Source organism: Hemitrygon akajei, chromosome 3, assembly GCF_048418815.1.
Source record: "Hemitrygon akajei chromosome 3, sHemAka1.3, whole genome shotgun sequence".
Taxonomy (NCBI): domain Eukaryota; kingdom Metazoa; phylum Chordata; class Chondrichthyes; order Myliobatiformes; family Dasyatidae; genus Hemitrygon; species Hemitrygon akajei.
This window is the reverse complement of record NC_133126.1, coordinates 32661557-32679739: the sequence shown is the minus strand read 5'-3', so window position 1 is coordinate 32679739 and position 18183 is coordinate 32661557. Positions and strand designations below refer to the sequence as shown.

General features: G+C 38.9%; 1 protein-coding gene across 2 annotated transcripts in view; it reads left to right on the top strand.

Moving 5' to 3' along the window:
- Positions 1-13250, top strand: part of cpsf2 (cleavage and polyadenylation specific factor 2) — a 29842-nt gene extending 16592 nt beyond the window's left edge. For both annotated transcript variants that reach the window (XM_073039500.1, XM_073039501.1), the window contains exons 11-15: positions 527-679; positions 797-1022; positions 6960-7262; positions 10528-10662; positions 12441-13250. In XM_073039500.1, the coding sequence (XP_072895601.1) occupies positions 527-679; positions 797-1022; positions 6960-7262; positions 10528-10662; positions 12441-12533 (910 nt within the window). In that variant the 3' untranslated portion in view covers positions 12534-13250. The remainder of the gene's footprint in view (positions 1-526; positions 680-796; positions 1023-6959; positions 7263-10527; positions 10663-12440) is intronic.
- The last annotated feature ends 4933 nt before the right edge of the window (positions 13251-18183 follow it).

The window sequence follows — 18183 nt, the reverse complement described above, 5'->3', positions numbered from 1 at the left end:
ACCTTTTTGAACCATGTGAGATCTTTGACAGTCTTTTGGCTTTTTGACCAAGCCCTTAATTATTTTCTCCTTTGAGTATGTTGCATTAGACTGTGCTTGTATGAATGATGTTATTTTCTTGTCAAAAAATGTCTATAAATACATGTTTAATGTAGGAAGCCCTATAAAAGAAAAAAAGAGAAAATCTTTGCAGGAAACAAATTATCCATTCCTCCTCCTCGATGATGTATGTAGTGATCTTTTATACATGAACTGTTAAACCTTTTAACTGTAAATGCACTATGGTAAATGCACTATGCTGGAAGCCTCATTGATTTGAAAGAGTATTGATATTGCCCAAGGTTATTGATTGAACCTCCTGGAGTTTCACCTCAACTATCATTTTTCTCATTGTACATAATTTCTTTCCCTAAAGACATTTTTTGCAACAACTTTTCTTTATTCTATATGATATCTATACAGATCCAAAAAATTAACTTCCTTTTTCTGTGGCTTCTTATTTGTGTTAATTGTTGTTTTATTTTAGAGCTGAGGACTTTTTAGTTCCAGAGCTGCAGGCAACAGAAGAAGAAAAAAGCAAACTTGATTCTGGTCTGACTAATGGAGAAGAACCTATGGATCAGGATCTATCTGATGTTCCAACCAAGTGTGTTTCAGCAACAGAAACCATAGATATCAGGTTAGTGAGGCCCTAATGTTTGAAAGTAATATATTCATTCTGAATTGAAAATCTGATTATTTTTCTCCTAAATTGAAATTGAATGAGTTCATCAAATAATTTGCTTTCCTCAAACAGGGCAAGAGTGACGTATATTGATTACGAAGGACGTTCAGATGGTGACTCTATCAAAAAAATAATTAATCAAATGAAACCCCGTCAGTTAATTATTGTTCATGGGCCCCCAGAGTCCAGCCAAGACCTTGCTGAATCATGCAAAGCAATTGGTGGAAAGGACATTAAAATTTATACACCAAAGCTTCAAGAAACAATAGATGCTACAAGTGAAACTCATATTTACCAGGTATTGCAACTTGAAGGTTAATGTGTTAGATGGATTGTAATAACTTCCTGTAAGCTAGCTAGTGGAGTAGCGGCATCCACACTGGACTTTGGGGGTGAGTCTTCCCATGTTCGAATCCAACCGGTTGCTTACATGCTTTTCCATCTGCCTGGGTTGAGCGTTGAGCTAGCATCTCAGCCTCGTAAAACAGACAAATGCTAAAGGTTGCTGCCTGATGCACCAGTGAGGCATGGGAGGATATTATTATTTAATACATAGGCTTCTTGCCTCGATTTAAAATGATATGCTGAATAGCAAACTTCAAGATTGATGCTCCAATACATAAGACTTCAATACATAATATAGGCATAATTAGTCCATTGCTGAGATATGACATAAAGGAAAGTTTTTGGCCTTCATAGGTGGGACAATAGTATATAAAGGTAAAAAACACAAAATGCTGGCAGAACTGAGCAGGCCTGACAGCATCTATGGGAGGAGGTAGTGACGATGTTACGGGCCGAAACTCTTCATCAGGAGTGAAGTAACATGGGATGGTCGAGGGGGGATAAGAAGTGGGGGGAGGAATGAAGTAGAGAGCTGGGAAGTGATAGGCTGGAGGGAAATGGGCTGGGGGAAGGTGGAGAATATGGGAAATAAAAGAGAAAGAAAAGTAGGGCTGGGGGGAGATTATAGTGAAGGGGGAAAAAGAGAGAGAAAGAGAACCAGACTAAAATTATAGATAGGGATGGGGTAAGGGGGGGTAGGGGTATCAACGGAGGTCTGTGAGTTGAATGTTCATGCCGGCAGGTAGGAGGCTACCTAGGCGGGAGATAAGGTTATTGCTCCATCGACCTGCATGTGGCCTCATCTTGACGGTAGAGGAGGCCATGGACAGACGTATCGGAGTGGGAGTGGTCTGTGGAATTGAGGTGTGTGGTCACAGGGAGATCCCGTCACTGCTGGAGGACTGAGCGCCGGTGTTCAGCGAAACGGTTTCCCAGTCTGTGGCGGGTCTCCCCAATGTATAAATGGCCACATCGGAAGCACCGGATACAGTATATCACCCCAGTTGACTCACAGGTGAAGTGGTGCCTCACCTGAAAGGACTGTCTGGGGCCTAGGATGGTGATGAGGGAAGAAGTGTGGGGGCAGGTGTAGCACTTCTTCTGTTTGCAGGGATAAGTGCCTGGAGGGAGGTCGGTGGGGAGGGATGGGGGGGATGAATGGACAAGGGAGTCGCGTAGGGAGCGATCCCTGCAGAAAGCCAAGAGTGGGGGGGGAGGGGAAGATGTGGTTGGTGGTCGGATCCCGTAGGAGGTGGCGGAAGTTGCGGAGGATTATACGTTGGATCTGTAGGCTGGTAGGGTGATAGGTGAGGACCAGGGGGATTCTATCCCTCATGGGCTGGCGGGTGGATGGGGTGAGGGCAGAGGTGCGTGAAATACGGGAGACGCGATGGAGGGCAGAGTTGATAGTGGATGAAGGGAAGCCCCTTTCTTTAAAAAAGGAAGACATCTCCTTTGACCTAGAATGAAAGGCCTCATCCTGAGGGCAGCGGCAGAGGAATTGAGAGAAAGGGATAGCATTTTTGCAGGAGACAGGGTGGGAGGAGGAATAGTCTAGGTAGCTGTGGGAGTCTAGGTTTGTAGTAGACATTGGTGGATAGGCTGTCTCCAGAGATAGAAACAGAAAGATCCAGAAAGGGGAGGGAGGTGTCGGAAATAGACCAGGTGAATTTGAGGGCGGGGTGAAAGTTGGAGGCGAAGTTAATGAAGTCTTCTATTTTTGTAAGGTGGCTTGTAGGTAAGATTTTTTGAAATAGGAATTGCCATTAATTTGCAGCTTGAAACAACTCATCTGTTTGCAGATATTACATTTGTGAATTTAACACCATCTTATTGTTTGACCTTCGAGTCTGTGATCATGAGCCAGAATCTTTGCATAAATGGAGCTACAGTGCTTATAAAAAGTATTCACCCCCTTGGAAGTTTTCATGCTTTATTGTTTTACAACATTGAATCACAGTGGATGAATTTTGGCTGGCTTTTTTGACACTGATCAACAGAAAAGACTCTTTCATGTCAAAGTGAAAACAAATTTTTACAAATGGTTTAAATTTATTACATTATTAAACACAAAATAATTGATTGCATAATTACTCACCCCTTCAAGTCATTATTTAGTAGATGTACCTTCGGCAGCAATTACAGCGTTGAGTCTTTGTGGCTAGGTCGCTATCAGCTTTACACATCTGGACACTGTAATTTTTCCCTATTCTTCTTTACAAAGCTGCTCAAACTCTGTCAGATTGCATGGGATGGTGAATGAACAGCCTTTTAAGTCCACCCACAAATTCTCAATTGGATTGACGTCTGGACTCTGACTCGGCCACTCTAGGACATTAACTTTGTTGTTTTTAAGCCAGCTTCATGCTTGGGGTCTTTGTCTTGCTAGAAAACAAATCTTCTCCCAAGTTGCAGATCTCTTGCAGACTGCATCAGGTTTTCATCCAGGATTTCCCTGTATTTTGCTGCATTTATTTTACCCTCTACCTTCACGATCCTTCCAAGGCCTGCTGCAGTGAAGCATTCCCACAGCTTGATGCAGCCACCACCTTGCTTCACGGTGGGGTTGGTGTGTTTTTGATAATGTGTGGTGTTTTAGCATTTAGTCTGATGGTCAAAAAGCTCAATTTTGTTTTTATCAGACCATAGAACCTTCTTCCAGTGACTTCAGTCTCCCACACCTAGGTGAGATTTCATGTGAGTTGTTTATTCAACAGTGGTTTTCTCTTTGCCACTCTCCTGTAAAGCTGTGACTGGTGAAGCATCTGGGCAACAGGATCAGAGTCAGGTTTATTATCACTGTCATGTGATGTGAAATTTGTTAACTTAGCAGCAGCAGTTCAATGCAATACATAATCTAGCAGAGAGAAAAATATAATAATAAATAAAACTAAAATAATAATGAATAAATAATAGTAAATTTTAAAAGTAAATCAATTATGTATATTGAATAGATTTTTTTTTAAGTGCAAAAACAGAAATACTGTATATTTTTTAAAAAGGTGAGGTGTAGTGTCCAAAGATTCAATGTCCATTTAGGAATCGAATGGCAGAGGGGAAGAAGCTGTTCCTGAATCGCTGAGTGTGTGCCTTCAGGCTTCTGTACCTCCTACCTGATGGTAACAGTGAGAAAAGTGCATGCCCTGGGTGCTGGAGGTTCTTAATAATGGACACTACCTTTCTGAGACACCGCTCCCTAAAGGTGTCCTGGCTACTTTGTAGGCTAGTACCCAAGATGGAGCTGACTAGATTTACAACCTTCTGCAGCTTCTTTCAGTCCTGTGCAGTAGCCCCTCCATACTAGACAGTGATGCAGCCTGTCAGAATGCTCTCCATGGTACAACTATAGAAGTCTTTGAGTGTATTTGTTGACATGCCAAATCTCTTCAAACTCCTAAAATAGCCGCTGTCTTGCCTTCTTTATAACTACGTCGAAATGTTGGGACCAGATTAGATCCTCAGAGATCTTGACAGCCAGAAACTTGAAACTGCTTACTCTCTCCACTTCCGATCTCTCTGAGGATTGGTATGTGTTTCTTTGTCTTACCCTTCCTGAAGTCCACAATCAGCTCTTTCGTCTTACTGACGTTGAGTGCCAGGTTGTTGCTGCAGTACCACTCCACTAGTTGGCATATCTCACTCTTGTACGCCCTCTCAGCAACACCTGAGATTCTACCAACAATGGTTGTATCATCAGCAAATTTATAGATGGCATTTGAGCTATGCCTAGCCACACAGTCATGTGTTATATATAGAGAGTAGAGCAGTGGGCTAAGCACACACCCCTGAGGTGCGCCAGTGTTGATTATCAGCGAGGAGGAGATGTTATCACCAATCCGCACAGATTGTGGTCTTCCGATTAGAAATTCAAGGATCCAATTGCAGAGGGAGGTACAGAGGCCCAGGTTCTGCAACTTCTCAATCAGGATTGTGGGAATGATAATGTTAAATGCTGAGCTATAGTTGATGAACAGCATCCTGACACAGGTGTTTGTGTTGTCCAAGTGGTCTAAAGCCGTGTGGAGAGCCATTGAGATTGCGTCTGCTGTTGACTTATTGTAGTGATAGGCAAATTGCAATGGGTCCAGGTCCTTGCTGAGGCAGGAGTTCGGTCTAGTCATACCAACCTCTCAAAGCATTTCATCACTGTTGATGTGAGTGCTATCGGGCAATAGTCATTAGGCAGCCCACATTATTTTTCTTAGGCACTGGTATAATTATTGCCTTTTTGAAGCAAATGGGAACTCTGCCTGTAACAGTAAAAAGTTGAAAATGTCCCGTGGGTTGGTTGGCACAGATTTTCAAAGCCTTACCAGGTACTCCATTGGGACCTCACGCCTTGCGAGGGTTCGCTATCTTTAAGGACAGCCTAACATCGGCCTCTGAGATGGAGATCATAGGGCCATCTGGTGCAGGGACTTTCACAGCTAAAGCTGTTGTCTGTGTACTCTCTCCCATCTCGGCCACTGAAGCTTGTAACTCCTCCTGAGTTGTCATAGGTCTCTTGGTGGCCTCCCTCATTAGCACCTACCTTGCATGGTCACTCAGTTTTTGAAGATGGCCTGCTCTAAGCAGATATGCAGCTGTGCCATATTCTTTACATTGCTTGATGATTAACTTAACTGTACTCCAAGGGAAATTCAGTGACTTGGAAAATTTCTTGTATCCATCTCCTGACTTGTGCTTTTCAATAACATTTTTGCAGTTGTTTGGAGTGTTTTTTTTGTCGTCTTGGTGTAGTTTTTGCCAGGATACTGACTCACCAGCAGTTGGATCTTCCAGATACAGGTGAATTTTACTACAATCAATTGAAACACCTTGACTGTACGCAGGTCTCCAAAAACAGATCTCCGTTTAACTAATTATGTGACTTATAAAACCAATTGGCTGCACCAGTGATGATTTGGTGTATCATATTAATGTGGATGAATACTTATGCAATCAATTATTTTGTGTTTTATTTTTGTAATTAATTTAGATCAGTTTGTAGAGATCTGTTTTCACTTTAACACGAAAGAGTCTTTTTCTGTTGATTAGGGCAAAAAAAAGCCGAATTAAATCCACTGTGATTCAATGTTTTAAGTCAACAAAACATGAAAGCTTCCAAGGGGGTTGAATACTTTTTTTAAGCACTGTAAATCTGATGCTTTCCAGAACAAATTAGAGTGACAAAACAATAAATTGCTTACTTAGCAATTGAGAAAATTGTAGCTTGAGGAGAAATAGCACCAAAAGAAATCTCTTCAGTGAGAAAGATATTATGATTAGCTGAAAGTATAAATGAGAGGAGAAAAGCACAGACTAATTTCTTGGAGCTATATTACAACATCTTGATAAAACTGATTAATAGGAAAAAACATTCAGTAATGCATTTTGAAAAGTTTTCTCAACAGACATTAATAAAAATAACTTTTTAAAATCTCCACAAACCTACTCAATGCCAGCTTTTGAATATTTTTCAAAAATTGCTGACAGCATATTCACTGCCATATGAATTTTAAATACTTGGCCTCCTGAGCCTGCTTCATGGTGTAATAAGATGATTTATATAACCTGGACTCTGCATACTAGTTTACTTATTTTTGGGAACCTTTTAACCTTTCCATATTGAGAGCCTTTGCCTTAAAAATATTTAACAGCTTTGCTTCCTTAGCCCTTTGAGGAAGAGAGTTCAGACTTCTGACCCTGTCAGAAAGGAAACACGTTATCTTTAATTGGAAACCCCTTAATTAAAACATTGACCTTTATATTTAATTTGTGTCTTTGGTATTGTATATTAAAACATTAAAGAGCCTAGTTGTTATGATAAACCTCTTTAGTTGTCTGTGCGTAATTATTCTCTGTTTATCATTACATAATTTACTAATATTTACATTTTTAATTCTCACAGGTTAGACTGAAGGATTCTTTGGTCAGTTCTCTTCAGTTCTGCAAAGCAAAGGATGCAGAATTAGCTTGGATAGATGGTATCTTGGACATGCGGGTATCAAAAGTTGATACAGGGGTCATTCTGGAAGAGGGGGAGTTAAGAGAGGACGAAGAAGGGGAAATGCAGGTCGATGCTCCTTCATCAGGTTCAGATCAAGTTGCGGCTCAACAAAAGGCAATGAAGAGCCTTTTCGATGATGATGAAAAAGAGACCAATGAAGATATTGATGTAATTCCCACACTGGAACCACTGTCACCCAATGAGGTATGGAAATAATGTTGTCCACTCATTGTTTGGAAGCTTGTATTTTCATACATGTTAAACCACTAGAGAGCTTGATTTGACTTTAGAACTAGTAGAAATTATTGCAGTTTTATATTAGTAGTGCCCTCTGGGTTAAACCATTTAGAAAGAAAAAATTCCTACTTAACAATACAAATTTTTTTATCTTGTTTCTGTTTTAATACAAATGTTGCGTTATTGTTATTCTGAATCACAAGGTAATTTCTTACTACACAAAAAATTGTGAAACATACACCTGTTTGTTTTCAAGAAAAGAAATACATCTTTTTTTTTAGATCAAATTTGAGATTCTCACATCTTTGAACCTTAGTCATTTCATACCAATAAAATATTTGGCTGAATAAGTTGGGGATGATGTCTCTTTAGCAGTGGACTTGGTTACCTAGCTGATGCAAAAATAAAATTATATTTAAAGTTAAGTTTCAAGGCCTGCATGGTTAGAAATTCACTTTCAGTAGCAGTCCTGTGTATATTATGTAGCAACAACTAATTGCATATTGACTCCAAAATTCAATTCCATTAATTACAAAAGCAGGATACGTCACACTGCTGTTAGTAAAGTGACAGGGATCATGGTTTAGGCAAGGTTATTTTTCAAAAGACTTTGATATCAAAAGCCTCTTATAGCTTATCTTGTTTTTTTTTCTCTTCAGCATGTAATTAAGTTGAGTGTTTGAACACAATTGATTAAATCTTGCAGATGAAATCTCCAAACTTTGATAGTTTGTAATGTGAACTTAATTAAAATTTAAGTATTAATTATTGTTCAGTCTGTGCCCTTGCCAGAAGTCAAAAATATTTTATTGGGAGGGAGAAGGAATGTAGGAACCTTGATGATATCAAATTACTTTTTTTTAATATTATGAATGTCTTATGTACATGTTATTCCTTATTTGTGAAATATAAATATTTCTACTTATGATAAATGGTAATATGCTCCAGTTGGTTGAGCGCAACTATCAGCAAACAAGCCTGACAAGTTTTTTTTAAAGCTTAAAATGAATGATACAGTTTTGTACAGTGAGATTTATTCTCTGCTGTTCTGTTGGGAAGTTTAATCTTAATCCCGTTATCTGGAAGTAGTGAGGTATGTATTTAAGGGCTATAAACAACTTTCAAACGTAACTAGTGAATTCTTCATTAGGTCTAAAAACGGACAACAGCAAAGCAGCGAGCAATGTAATAATTGTACAAGCAATGATCTAAAATACAAGACATTCTGCAGATGCTGGAAGTCTTGAGCAACACACAAAATGCTGGAGGAACTCAGCAATTCAGGCAGCATCGTGGGGGACAATAAACAATCAATGTTTCGGGCAGTCCTTGCAACCAGTCACCAATAACCTGCTTGTTGATGCTCAGTTTGAATTCTTGCAAAACATCTCAGCTTTTGGCACCATTGCAGCCTGACTTCTGGAAGAGAACTGAGGCATCTTAACTGTTTGCAGCATCAAGAGATTTAGCAGAACTAAGACATTATACTCCTGACCCACAAGAAAACAGTTATTGCAGCCCTGGGGCATAGCTACCAGTTGCTCAGAACAGCATGCTTGATATGCTAGTCTTTAGCTATATCTTCAATAAGTATGTCTGTACTTAAAAGTCAGGTGGGCCTATTTGGGAATCATTGTACATGTTCCTTTTCATTCACAACAATGGAGCCATGTGTCAGTCTGCAGCATGCTATGTATAGAAGGAACTGAAAAAGGACTAGAAATATTCATGCCTCTAAAAGCATGTGGTCGTCATCATCTTCAGCAAGAAATTAGCCAGTCATCTGTGCTTGATCTGCAATGGCACCGGTTTACGTTGAACAGGAGTAAGCATCCGCTAAATGTATCAAAGCAACAGCTATAAAATTCAAGTCAAATGATCTTACGATATACTCCTTACAGAACTAGATGGGGCAGCCACAGCAACATTTTAGAAGCTCAACATGATCAAAGACAAACAGCTCTTGTTTAACTGTTCATCTGTTTCTCCACCTTCCTTTTTTTTGAGTAGCTCAAAAACACTGATCAAAATTTTGATCACCTGTCCTGACATTGGTCATTGTCATTTTTGAAAATTAATATGTAATGTGGGTGTTACCATATAAACGCTGCATAAATACAAGATGCTATTGTATTGCTTAAATTATTAGCCATCCCATATATCTTTGAGACACTATGCACAATCTGCTGTTTACAATTTGCATGTTTACTATTCCTGATTTGATATCAGTTTCCAGCACCCCTGACGCCTACTACCCAGAAAGAAAGCAACAATTTTCAACAGGAGAATCATCTCTAGCAATCCCTTCCTGAGCTGTACTCCACTGCAACTAATGCTGCTGCTTTCACTGGAGTGAAATGTTTATTTTCTCTATCTACTACCGCTGATAGCATGCGATGTAGATTAATTATTTCTATTAGATCTGAGATAAGAGTGATAAGTAATAAATGTTGTTTAGGATGGTGGTGAATATTGGTAGCTTGGGTTGAGGCATTTGATGTTGCGGTGTTTGCCGAGCTTAGCAGATAGCTTACAGACGTTTCATTACCAGGTGAGAGAACATCCTCAGTGTGCAGTTGTTGGTGTTTCTCTCTGGGAGTGCTTGTGCTTATGTAGACCCCCCACTCCCCCTGTTCACTTGCCTCATTCCTGAGTGACTACCTTTTCAGCTGACCTTTGAATTTTATTGGCTAGTGTTTCTTTGGCTCTTAGGGGTTCGTAGATGGCATCTATTTCGATAATGTGATGAGATGTTTGCAAGCTAATTGTCAAGCTTGAGGAACACCACAACATTAAGTGTTGTCCTGTTCGCATCACCCATATGTTGAGAATAAATATTGAGAATAAGGTGGTGAAATGAACTGTTTAGAGTCAAACCTAATGAGCCCCATTGCTCCAAAACCTATGGACCAAAGCTGTAATAGTAAGTAAAGTTTTCATAAATATTGAGCAAGTCAAACAGCATCTATGCAAAGTGGAAATGGGACTAACATTTCAGATTGATGATTTATTCCCGATAGCTGATCTTCATGTGATTTCAGTTGAGAAGCATGACATGAACAACAAGAATAACTAAACAGTCAAGTAACTGTAGCTCCATGTCTGATAGTTATAAGGGCCGTTTATTTCACCAGTCGTAATAATCTGGCGACCTCATACTGAATGTGATAATTAAAGAATGTAAAAGTCCATTCCTTCAGCAGTAATTAATATTTTTAATTCTTTATTTTAGGTTCCTGGTCATCAAGCAGTCTTTATTAATGAGCCAAGATTATCTGATTTTAAACAAGTTCTTTTGCGGGAAGGTATCCAGGCAGAATTTGTTGGAGGTGTACTTGTCTGCAACAATATGGTAGCTGTTCGAAGAGTAAGTATCTTCATCTAGTCTGTTAACGCATTTAAAGACCATCAGCAAAATGTGATTATCAAGAGTTCATCTTGTATTAGTGGACTATTCAATCATCTTATAACAGCTGTCCTTAAGCCTGGTGATACATGCTTTTAGGCTTTGTTATCTTCCTTCTGCCAGTTGAGTGGGAGACAGCATGTATGAGGTAGGTGAGTTGGCTGTCCTACTGAGGGAGTGAGAAATATTGACAAGTCTGTGGAGGGGAGGCTGGTGTATGTCACTTGCTAAGCTGTGTCCGCATGTCTCTGCAGTTTCTTGCTATCATAGGCAGACCACTTGCCATACCAAGCCATGATGCGTCAATAAAAATTGGTGAGGTCAAAGGGGACATCCCAAATTTCTTTAACTTCCTGAGGAAATAGCGTTGCTCGTAAGTTTTCTTGGCCATGACTTCTGAATGGTTGGATCACTCAGGACAGACTATTGGTAACGTTAACTTCCAGCTGAAACCTCTCAACCTCAGCACTGTGGATGTAAGCACTATACCCCTTCCAGAAGTCAATGACCAGCTCTTTTGTTTTGCTGACATTGAGAGGAAGGTTGTTGTCATGACACTGTCACTAGGCTCTGTACCTCTTTCCTGTATTCTCTGACTGGTCATTATTTGAGAAATGGCCCACTAGTGTGGAATCATTTGCAAACTTGTAAAGGAGTTAGAGCAGAATCGGATCATACATCATGAGTGTACAGGGAGTGGAGTATGAGGCTGAGGAACCAGTGTTGAGAATGGATGTGGCAGTGGTTAGTTGCTGGTCCTTGCTGATTGAAGTTTGTTGGTCAGAAAGTAAAGGATCATTTGCAAAGGAGTTTTTGTTTACTTGAGATGCAAAATGTGCATTTGTGTGCTAGAATGATTAATATTTGCCCATAATATTGTTAATGCCATCAGACATAGAACAGTACAGCATTAGACCAGGCCTTTTGGCTAATGATGTTGTGCCAAGCTAATTTAATTTAGTAATAAAATGCCTAACTGAACTAATCCCTTCTGCCTACACAGTGACCATATATCCCTGCATTCTCTACACATTCATGTGCCTAAGAGCCCCTTAAATACTTCTGTTGTATTTGCCTCCCCTACTATCCCCAGCAGCAAGTTCCAGGCACCCACTACTCTCTTTATAAATAAAACAAGAGCTTGCTCTGCCCTTCTCCTTTGAACTTAGTCCCTCTCACCTTAAATGCATGCCCTTTAGCATTAGCCATTTTGTCCCTGAGAAAAAGACACAGGATGTCTGCCTATGCCTCTCATAATCTTAAAAAGGTTTCTGTTAAGACTTCCAACATCCTCCATGACTCCAGAGAAGTGAACCCACTTTTGTTCAACCCCTCTTAGAGGAGCACCTGCTCTTAAATCCAGGCAACATTGTGGTAAGTATCTTCTGCACTGTTTCCATAGCTTCTACATCCTTCCTATAATTGGATAACCAAGGTTGAAGGCAATACTCCAGATGAAGCCTAACTAGATAGAGTTTATAAAGCTGCAACATTACTTCCTTGATTTAAAAAGGTTTGGAAGGAGATTGACCAAACTTCTGAATATCTGTCCATCACTGCATTGTCATTTTGGCTTAGAGTATCATTTATAATGTCCAAGTATATTAAAAAAATAGTATTTTATGTATGCTTTTAAGTTACATATTGATATTAAATAGAAAATGCATTTATAATTTAAAACGTGATGTACTTTCTTTCTTAGATCTATCTTTAAATTCTTCCTGCCCTTTTATTTGCAGACTGAGACAGGACGCATTGGATTGGAAGGATGCTTGTGTGAAGATTATTATAAAATAAGGGACCTTTTATATCAACAGTATGCAATTGTATAATTACACATGGAATTCTCTTCAAAAACTCAATTCTCATTACGAGGAGTCTTCTAAATCACTGGAAGGCATAGATGTGATGTGAAAAATCGGGAGATTTTTTTTCTATCTACAATGCTAGTTCTTTGAATCTTGCATTTAGTTTTCTTCTCTCGTGTCACTGAAGGGAATTTGAAATCAAATTTGTATTTGTGCATCTCAAGTCAGCTCTGTTAAACATAAGATTACGTTCTCAACAGTTTACTGTAGAAATTTGGTAATGACGTACAGTTCATTTGATGGCTTACAGAGACTGTGAACAAATGTATTTGCAATACTTACCGTAGTTCACCTGTTTACATGATTATAGAAGTGCAGCTTGAGCTTTGAAACACTGTCATTTTATCAAGCTGTGTAAAACTAACTTAACCTATAGAAGAGAAAAAAAAGTGACCTTTCAACCAAGAGGAGTTTGAAGCATTTTGAAAGTTTTAATTTTTTTCAAACTACTAAGATGCGTTTTGGTGGGGATATTGGTTAACTCACCCTATACAATAAAATACTATTAAAGTTGGTTATCAGGCTTTTATAAAGTTATATAAATGCAGGACGCATTGACACACAGATGTTGTAAATAGTTACGTTGAGTTTGTAAAGAAGAAAATGCAATGCGAAATTGTTACAAATAAATTGTAACTTAGTTTTGAAATACAAGAATATTAAATTGTTTATAAAACTTCACCATTAACTTTCCTTGTTGCAAATTCTTACTGAAACAGCAATCTTACAGACAGTGTTCCAGGAGATCATTTAAGCAATCCTTGGCTTAAACGATCCTTGAAAAGGATTTAAGCAATCCTTGAAAAACAAAATCAAAGTTGAGTTTATTGTCATGTGTATAAGTACGTTGCCAAAGCTGGAAATCGGCAATAAAAACTGAACATGCTGGAGTCACTCAGCAATACAGGCAGCATCTGTTGAAAGAAAACTGGTTTAAAAATTCAGTTCTAATTCTGGGCCTTGCACCTCTAAACTCTTTTTCACATTCCACAAATGTTAAACTACAGGACCATAAGACATGGGAGCAGAATTAGGCCATTTGGTCCATCAAGCCTGTTCCACCAATACATCATTGGTGAATTAGTATCCATCTCAACCCTATTCTCCTGACTTCTACCCATAGCCCCTACAAATCAAGAACCTATCAACTTCTGCTTTAAATATACCCATATGACATGGCTTCCACAGCTGTCTGTGGCAATAAATTCCATTGATTCGCCACCCTCTGTCTGAAGAAATTTCTCCTCACCTCTGTTCTAACAGGACTTCCTTGTGTTCTGAGGCTGTGCTGTCTGATCCTAGACTCCCTCACTATAGGAAAGATCCTCTCCATGTCCACTCTATCTAGGCCTTTCAATATTCACTAAGTTTCAATGAGCTCCCCACCCCCCTCATTCTTCAGAACTCCAGTGAGTACAGGCCCAGAGCCATCAAATGCTCTTCATACATTAACCCTTTCATTCCTGAACTCTTTCTTGTGAACCTCTCTGAACCCTCTCTAATGCCAGCACATTTTGTCTTAGATAACGGACCCCAAAACTGCTCTAAGAGCTGTCTGACCAGTGCCTTAAAATCTCAGCATTGCATCCTTGTTTTAGTATTCTAGTCCTCTCGAAATGAATAGTAACATTGCATTTGCCTTTCTTACCACTGACTCAGCCTGTAAGATAATATTTAATCCTTTGAGTTTTCTCTGTTTAGAAAATAGTCTATGCCTTCTACCAAAATGCAAGATTTCCATACACTATATTCCATCTGGCACTCATTTGCCCATTCTCCCAAGCTGTCTTCAGTCTTGCAAACTCACTTTTCCTCAAAGTACCTGCCCCTCCACCTATCTTCGTATCATCTGCAAACTTGGCTATAGTACATTTACCTTCCTTGCCAATGACTCAACCTGCAAGTTAACCTTTTAATTGCCTAACCAGCTGAGTGTTTCCAGTATTTTCTGTTTTTATTTCTTGATTGTGTGTGTTGGACTGAATCTCCCTTAACTCACATCTGGTAGGTATTGTTGGACAATAAATAGTGGGGAACTTAAGCAAAAATTCCCAAAATGAAATGTTATTGTTTCCCTTCTACTGGCATGGCAGTGATCAACTAAAGTGCATTGAAAAGTAAGAATTTCATGCAAATATATTGCAATTATATTCATACATATTATTGTGTCCTTGCAGGTTTAATATAAACATCGAAGTTATTTTCTGTGACTTGATAGTGTTTTTCTTCTAGCAGATCTACACTGCAGATCGTTAAAAAGGGTGCAGTCTTCTGGTTAGTAGTACCATCAGTCTAAAGTATTCCCATCAATCATGCACTTTCTGGGAAAGCTAAGCGGGGAGAGTCCTCTTTATCTTAGCATGACAATTGCATTTTAATTAAAAACCTTACTATGTCAGCACTGCTGGTGTAGTTGGTCGGGGTGGTGGTTAGAGGACAGTTTAATGATGCTTTTACCTCTTGAGACCTGTTTATTTTTCCCTGCATCTTTGACTAGTCCTTGTTAGAATTGTTGAATCTTGGGGGGGGGTGGGGGGGGGGTGCTGGGGAAGAAAATACCTTTATAAAAGTCACATTCCGAGGTTAATAAAACAAATGGGAGAATTAAAGTTTTCCAGTGCTCTTACAATATGTAATTTTTTTTTTACAATATTTCATTTTGCTTGGTTTACATTTTCAGAGTATTTCAAGTTTTACAATAGTATCCAAAATGAAATTCTTTAGCATTGTGGATATCACTATGAAAGCCTTGTTTGCTTTGTGAAGAGAGTACCGAATCATCTTGCATGCAGCTTGTCTGTTCCTACAGTGCTGTTTAAATTTTGAGCTCCAGAATAATTTCCTGCATTCCCATTTAGAATTTTTTTCGTGCAAATCTTGGCGCTGTCAGTAGCAAGTATGATGAAAGGTTTCACCTGAACATTGCAGTCATGGAGAAGTGGTCTCAGTCAGGGCAGCCGGAATCAGTGCTGGCTGATTATCAAACACATAAGCAAGAAGCCTCAGACACTGAGTACAAGCAAAGATCATCAACAAATCATTTTTAGCTTGAACTATTACAAAGCTTCAGCACCATTATGCAATTAAACACAAATTCACTAAAAGTTAATTTCTTGATTCTCCAAATTCCTACATGATATAAGTAGTCTGAAATTATATTTGTGTAGAGCTTCAAGCAGTCTATCAGAACCACAAAAGAATTCTGACAAAGCAACACTTTCATGAAAAATTGTTGTCCTTTGTAAATGTTCTTGATCCTGGTGGTGTGGGACCCGAGGCTCCTCCACCTCCTTCAGGAAATGAGTGACTTCATGAAATTGACTCAAAATTTTGAATTGCTCTGGTAACCATAATATGGCTGGTCCATCCAGTTTAAAATTTTGCCAGTGGCAATCCTCTGATGTTGCTTTTGGCAGACTCTGTATCTGTGGTTTAGTTAACCATCAAGGAACAGTGACTAGACCTCCTTGGTCTAGGTTGCCTAGTATGTGTATTGCAAATTTAACTTGCCAATTATCTTTGTCCAGATTCTAAACAGAGCTAATGTATTTTCTAATTAGTGACTGATGGGTACATAGTGACGTGGTTTGCTCAAATCAGAATTTCTGGCCTTACATTTAAGTTACTGAACTGCTTTTTTTAGGCAAATGTGAAGGCCTTCTGTATAAATTTCAACACACTTGTTTTCACTTTAAATAAAAATTGTTATTGAAAATAAAGACTATTTGTGTAGGGTTAAAACTTGCTTTCACATGTCATTGATTTTAATAATTCACAATAGTTTTGAACAGCTTTAGTGTTTGAATCACGTTTGTATCATTTTCTGGTTCCATATCAGACAGTTGGCTACAAAATGGGCCCCATTCCAAACATATGGTTCTGTAGGCATTTTGAATTAACAAGGTTCAGCTCATCTGTTTTATTTTTGTTATTCCGTAGATCCCTTTGCCATTAATGTTGCAGGAAGCAAAATTAGTTGATATGAAATGTTACCTTATTCTGATTTAAGAAGTGCTGGCATGAGCTTGTCAGATTTGCATAGATATATATGATGGGCATATATTAATATACGTATTTCTATTGGCTCTTTATCTGCTCAGCAGTAAGGATCTTTTCAACTATATCAGTCCAAGAAATGGAAAAAAAAAATCCCTGTATATTTAGCTATCCAACACAAGCCATCAAAAATATAAACAATTAGATATGAATAATTCCCATTACACTTCATGTACAAAATAACAACCTCACAAGAACACTCTGCATTAGAACAGCCCTTCAACAGATAAGGAGCTAAAAGAGACCTATTAACCCTCTATACTGATAACAGAAACTTGACAAATTCCAGCCAACATTGCACACTGCCCAGAGTGCTGTGAATAACAGATGCAGGATCTGTTTTGTTTTAATATTTTAATGATTTACACTAGACTGCACGAGAAACTCAGTTGTATCCTGTTCAAAAAAGCTGGGTGGCAATTAATTAAAGATAACAGACTACACTTAAATGTTTTGAAAGAAGTCTGAAGAATAATAGGGCTTTGTTCCAAGGCTATATTTTATGGTGGTAGCCAGAGGGTGGTGAATCTGGAATTCAATGCCACAGACAGATCATGGAGGCCAAGTTATTGGGAATATTTAAAGCAAAGTTGAAAGGTTCTTGATTAGAAAGGGTGTCAAAGATTACAGGGAGAAGGCAGGAGAATGGGGTTGAGGGGGGATAATAAATCAGCCAAGATGGAATGGCAGAGTAAACTCGATGGGCTGAATGGTCTAATTTTGCTCCTATGTCTTCTGGCAAAGTTGTTACAAAAATATGGGTATGCTAACAAATAATTGTTACGGACAGATGTGTATTAAGTATGTTTAACATAACCTACCACAGCTGTTCAAAGTTAAACCTGCACCCAATACACCAGTAAATTCACTGGCCATACTGAAATAAAACAGCCTATTGCCATAATTGCCTATGGATGCAACTGGTTATTTGGAATAGATCTCTTAGTTGTTGCAGAATGTTACCCAAGAACTTATTTCAATGGTTCCATTTAACATCAGAGAATGTATACAATATACAACCTGAAATTCTTACTCTCCGCAGATATCCACAAAATAGAAGAGAAACTCCAAAGAATGAATGACAGAAAAAATGCAGGAACCCCAAAGTCCTCCCTCCCCACTCCCACTCACAAGGGGTAGCAAAAGTATCATCCCTCCCCCCACTTATTCCAGCACAGCACTCCCCCACCACCCACCATGTAAACAACAGTAAAGCCTGCAAAGCGAGACCATGATCTACAGTGCATTAAAAGCCACTTCACCAAACAGTTCAACGTGCCACAGGCTCGCTCTCTCAAGGTGGCACCAGAAGGTGACTTCGTATTTGTGTAATGAAATTATAATGGAGAGAATTGAAACGATGTTAAGTGTATGGTTAGAAGATCAGAAACAAGAGTGCGTGCATCAAGTTTGATGATAATTCAGGAGAAATTGAGACTGTTACTGCAAGATTTGAAAGACCATTGAAGGTATGATGAACTTTCTGGAAGTCTTGATAAAGCAAAGCCAGGCCACCTCTGGTATGAATGCTTCAAGAGTGATGCAACTCGGCATAATA